This window comes from Mus pahari, chromosome 8 (assembly GCF_900095145.1).
Source record: "Mus pahari chromosome 8, PAHARI_EIJ_v1.1, whole genome shotgun sequence".
NCBI classification, from domain to species: domain Eukaryota; kingdom Metazoa; phylum Chordata; class Mammalia; order Rodentia; family Muridae; genus Mus; species Mus pahari.
This window is the reverse complement of record NC_034597.1, coordinates 48,658,054-48,663,884: the sequence shown is the minus strand read 5'-3', so window position 1 is coordinate 48,663,884 and position 5,831 is coordinate 48,658,054. Positions and strand designations below refer to the sequence as shown.

At 42.6% G+C, this 5,831-nt stretch overlaps 1 protein-coding gene across 3 annotated transcripts in view; it reads left to right on the top strand.

Annotated features, from left to right (window-relative positions):
* The first annotated feature begins 455 nt into the window (after window positions 1–455).
* Window positions 456–5,831, top strand: part of Eef1akmt1 (EEF1A lysine methyltransferase 1) — a 26,016-nt gene continuing 20,640 nt past the window's right edge. The window contains exons 1-2 of one of the 3 annotated variants that reach the window (XM_021203949.2): window positions 456–488; window positions 5,291–5,453. In XM_021203949.2, the coding sequence (XP_021059608.1) occupies window positions 478–488; window positions 5,291–5,453 (174 nt within the window). In that variant the 5' untranslated portion in view covers window positions 456–477. Of the gene's footprint in view, window positions 489–513; window positions 577–639; window positions 659–5,290; window positions 5,454–5,831 lie in introns of those variants that run through there. The other 2 variants (XM_029541755.1, XM_029541756.1) reach the window with 2 other exon arrangements.

Genomic DNA, 5,831 nt, shown 5'->3' with positions numbered 1-5,831 from the left:
CTCATCAGCCAGATCATGAAATCGATAAAGAGAGAAGAGAACAGCAGAACATAATGTAGTTTGCTATCCCTGGGAAGGAAAAGATCACATGTGATTTAATAACTGCCGAATGAAAGGGAGCATTAGTTGTGGTTAAGGTAAACTGTGCCAGCTACCATGATAAGATTGGTAAAATATGTGTTCATATACTGTGAATTCAACACTGAAAGCTCTGAAAGACTAATGGTTGGAAAGGTTTTTCTGAATCTCCTTAATATTATGAGTCCTTTATTGTTTTAGTCAGTGATTCAATGGTAAGACTGACTCCAAAGTACCAAACAGCCTGACAACCCCAACCTAATTAAAACCTGGATTGTGGAAGCCGGAAGCTGACTGGGCGGGACTAGACGCTCATTGGTCCCCTCCGTCTCGTCTGCCCTAGCGCAAACGCGGAGGTCCCGCCCCTCTTTCCCCGCCCCTGCACTGTGGCGACTGCGCATGCGTCAGTGGTGAGTGGTGGCCGCGGAGTGGGGCGGCAGAGGGTCAAGGGATGTTTTGCGTGGGTTCCGGGTTCCCAGCCGGATCCATACTTTCCCAGTAAGGGCCTCGTCTCTGTGGGATCCTTCTTCTTGGACACCTTGAACCGGAAACAAGTCCTTAGTGGACCTCCTGTAACCTGGTGCGGGGTGGGGAAGGGATATATATATATATATATATATATATATATATATAGGCACGAGGAAGCCATGAGCCTCATCATGGGGCTTGGCTGGCCGGGCTGTACATCCAAACTTAACTTGTTGTGTGTTTGTGGCTTGCTTTCTCTGTGCAAGTTTTATCTCAGGTCATGGTGGCGTTTATTATTTTGAAATGGTCTGTGTAGCCAGGCTGGCCTCAAACTCAGATTCATTGATCCCTCATTTTCCCCGTGTCACCACACCCAACAATCTTTATTTAAATAATAAACAGTATATAGGAAGTGAAGGCCTTCCCTCGGGCAAAGACTTGTATGAAAATGAAAGCACACGATTTTTATAGGTGGGTGTTAGGCAGTGCACGCCTTTAATCCAGCACTCGATAGGCACAGGCAGACAGATCACTGAGTTCAAGGCCAGCCGGGTCTACAGAGAATTTTCCGGGACAGCCAAGGCTAAACAAAGAAATCCTATCTTAGATAGAAAAGAAATCCTATCATTCATAGATAGATAGACAGACTTGTCTACAGAGCAAGTTCCAGGACAGTCAAGGCTACACAATAAGGTTACTTAGAGAATATCTACTGGGCATGTCCAGCCTTTTGACATTGCAAAATGTCTGTCATCTACAAAGTTCATGCTCAGGAACAAACAAGATGAAAACGATGTCATTTCTAGTTACTGTGGGTAGCGTGTCTGTGAGCACCAGGTTGAGCATACCTGACAGGCCATTCTCTTCTATTCGCCTACTAGTACAGTTACCCTTCCTGCAGTTTACTAATGGGAAAAAAAAAAAAAAAAAAAAAAAAAAGAAGTTTGTTTTGGTTTTGGTTTGGTGTTTTTGTTGTTGGTTTTTTTTTATTTGTTTTTTCGAGACAGTTTTTCTCTGTGTAGCCCTGGCTATCCTGGAACTCACTCTGTAGACCAGGCTGGCCTCAAACTCAGAAACCCTCCTGCCTTTGCCTTCCAAGTGCTGGGATTAAAGGTGTGCGCCACTACTGCCCAACTGGAAATAGAAGATTTTTATACAAATAAAGAATCCCTGCTGCTGATGATCATTGCAAATCTCCTGTCCTCAAGGTAGTTCCATCTTCCTGTAACCCCATTTCCATTTTTTCCTATCCATGCAAACTTTATTTCTCATCTGGTTCTTTCCTGTTGCCCTGCGGTGCTGAGCCACATTTCTGTAGTAGAGCAATCTCCGCCTTGTCATTTCTTTGTCTCTGGGGTTTCTGGACCTCTGCACTAAGGACATTTTGGATCTATCTTTGAAGTAGAGGGTTATCCTATGAACTTTCCATAGAAAGTTCAGCATCCTAGCTGACCTTTGTCCACTGGTTGCCAGCAATGCTCTTGATTATGATAACCAAAAATGTTTCCAATTGTTTGCAAGTCTTTCTCCTAGAAAAAGAGTGACTCCTGGCTCTCCCATGAGAACCACTGATCTAGAATATGAGCCAGGAAACACTCCAGGTCAATTTAATATGACACAGCCCTTTTCAGACCTGCTTAACACAATTTCACAAACCTACTTAAAAAGCAATTCAGAACAGCCACAGAGTAACATACCTGTTATCTCAGGAGGCTGAGACGGCGGGATCATGAGTTTGAGGCTAGCCTAAGCTACGTAGTTCCAGGAGAGCCTGGGCTACATAGTGAGACCTTGTCTTCTGTGTTTCTCCCCCACCCCTCCCCACATGGTTAGTAATGACAGGAACTTCTGTCTTCCACCACTGCCTTAGTAAATAGAACTTTACCAAGCATAGTTCTCACACAGAAGTAACCACTATATAATGTTAAGGCTTTTATGAACTTTTTTCAATTCACAGTTTTGACCTTTATTTAAATGAAGTTATTTATATTTTCTTCGTGTGGTACTAGGGATTAACCTGTGGTTTTACACATGCTAGCAAGCACTCTGCCACTAAGCCATAGCTCAAGTCCTTAATATTTTAAATTTTATTACAGGATATCACTGAGTTTTGTATATGTATATTCATATTTCAGTATACATATGTATATATAGGATAAATTTTTAGAAAGAGGACTAACTGATAGGCAAGAGTGATATGAATGCAAAAATGAAAATTAACATTTTAGCCCTTTTTCTGGAAATAAATGGGATTAAAAAATACAGCAACATATAAAAACTTTTTTACACTCATGATCCTCACCTAAGAAATTTTTTGTCACCCTTCATACATAGGCATAAAAAAAAATCAAATCTAACATTTACTGATAGTAATCACATTATTTATTTTTCATTGAATGTGTTTGGGCGCTCTGCCTGCATGCATGTACCTATGTGTGCCATGTGTGTGTATGTGCCAAGTGCCTGCTAAGCCCAGAAGAGGGCATTGGTCCCCTGAAGCTGGAGTTGCAGGTGCCTGTGAATCAGTATGTAGGCACTGGGAGCTGAGCCTGGGGCCTCTGCAAGAGCGGCTGTGCTCTTAGCCACTCAGTCAACTCTCCAGCCCCTGTAAGCTTATTTTAAAGCAATTCTTTGGTATATATGTAATTTTACTATTAAACATAATGACAGATTTGCATACCAATAGACATACTTGACTCTTTTTACATAATGAATTAAGGCTGAATATTTACTATTTCAGGCTATAGTCTCCAACATTTCCTGGAGTTGGTTAGCTTTTTGATACGATTGTCATTAATAAGAACACTTCAAATAAGTATGCACTATGAATGGTAGGTGTCTCATTAGTGCCACTTCAGAAGTGTTAATTCCCAGGCAAAATTCATTAAATGACTCTTTATGAAACTCAAGTGACCAGTTACAACAGCATTTTTTAAAAGGTTTTTTTAATTGCCAGAGACAATTTTTTAAAATGATGTGACCTTTTGTGAGTGTGTGCAGTGTCTGGGGAGGTCAGAAAAAGGCACTGGGTCCCTTGGAGTTTGGAGTTAAAGTCATCAGCCTCCCACTGTGCGTGCTGAAAACCAAACTCAGGTCCTCTGTAAGAACAGCATGTGCTCTTAACAGCTGAACCATTTCTCCAACCTCATAAACAACAGTTTTTAAGATCAAATATTCTAATGCGGTACAGTCTAAAACTACTAATTTGATACTTCAATGCTGACGAATACCAGTAGGAAAATAACAAATCTGTTTTCTGTGGTTCATTGTTTTCTGGAAGAGTAGAAAACTGAACACAGTACAGACAACACGGTTCATGGCATGTTACGTGCGCAGAGCCAAGACTGTAGTGACGTGTAGTACGGTGCTTCGTGAAATGACCTCAGACTCACCAGGTGCTGAGCGTTCACTTAACTTCTGCTTGTTGCATAAGTTGCTTGTTCCTGTCTGGAAAAACCTAAAAAAAAAAAAAAAAAAAAAAAGAATCAAGAAGTTAAGGAACATCTAGGCTATGGATATACAAGTTTTTCAAGGTTTTGGGCACCATTCATACCATTCATGTGGTGTGTGGACCATGTGAAGGCAAAACGCCTAAATAAAAGAAGAAAAGCAGGTAAAGAAAAGATTGACCACGTTCAGTATGGAACAGACTCCCTGTTTGTAGAAATGAAAACTGTGCATCAAAGATGAGCCTGCTGGGATGCTTCAGTGGGTAAAGTTTCCTGTGGACAAGTCTGTTGCCCTGAGTTTGATTCTCAAAACGCACAGGGCCAAGGCTTTTTATCAAATCTGATACAAAACTTAACCCTGCAGATCCAAGAGCCTCAGTAAAAGCAAAGTGCTAAAAACATGTAGAAAGTGCACCAAGGCAGAAATAAATAGGAAAAAATCTTAGTCCACTGGGAAAGAAAGACACAGAAGACTATGAGGGCTTTTATTAGAACTCATTGTGCACACCGACATAGGTGTGGCACCAGGCATATGCGAAAGTCAGAAAGCCACTCTCCAGTAGTGGGTTCTTTCCCAGGCCTATTTGTTTGTGTGCTTGCATGCTTTTTGAGACAGTGTCTCCATGTAACCCTGGCTGGCGTAGAACTAACTATGTAGACTTGGCCAAACTCAGAGATCCACCTGCCTCTGCCTCCCAAGTGCTGGGATTTAAGGGGTATGCCCCATGCCTGGCTGTCATACCTTCTTTCAGGGGTTCATGCAAGCCACCCCATCTGGTCATTTGGTTGGTTTTATTTTCATTTTATATGTGTATGAGCATTTGCCTTAATGTCTGTGCACCACATATGTGCCTAGTGCCAGTAAAGGCAAGAAGCGGGCATCACATCCTTTGGGACTGGAGTTATAGAAGGTTGTGTGCTGTCGTGCGGGTGCTGAGGATAGAACCAGATCCTCTGGAAGAGCAGTCAGTGAGTGCTCTTGACTGAGCCATTTCTCCAACCCTGCATCTGGCTTTTTTACAGGGATTCCAAAGATTGACCTCAGGTTACCAGGGTTGCACAGCCAGTGATGTCACCTGCTAAGCCTTTCCTCCATTCCCAGGAGTTTTAGATATGTATGATTTCTGTTTAAAATTCACTCCTCACTAGGCAAAGGTGGGCATGCCTTTAGTCCCATGAGGCCTGGTCTACATAGCAAGTTCCAGAACACCTGGGGCTCCATGGAGAGAAAAAAATTCTCGTTATTTGGTGGGCGTAGGAAATAAGTCCATACAACATATATTCTTGTACTGCAGGTTTCAGATTCTTTGTGAAATGAGTGATTCAGAAGACGACGACATACCCCAGCTTTCTTCCCATACCTTAGCAGCTCTCCAGGAGTTTTATGCTGAGCAGAAGCAATCCATCAACCCAGGAGGGGATGATAAATATAACGTTGGGGTAATAGAGGAGAACTGGGTAAGTGAATGCATCCAGGTTGGGGAGTAGCCATGTGGTGTGTGCAGTTGTGGCGCTTGTCTTCCCTCTACCTACTGTCACTCAGGAGCTGAGAGCTCCAGAGAGCAAGGGCAGAAGACAGACAGCAGATGGACGTCCTAGGACAGGATGCACAGATTGTCCTGGCTCTGACTAACAGGCTGGCTGGTGATCAGAGAAGGGGTTTGCAGGTAGTGGGACAGTAATGTCCTGTCCACAAGGCACACCCTATTGGTTTTCATAGAACCCAACAGGTTCTATGGTGGGGGAAAAAAATGATCATTTCAGTAAAAGGTGTAGCTGAGCCTAAGTGTGCAATGGAAAATTGATGAGAGAATTTTTAAGAGTAGGTTAATATCT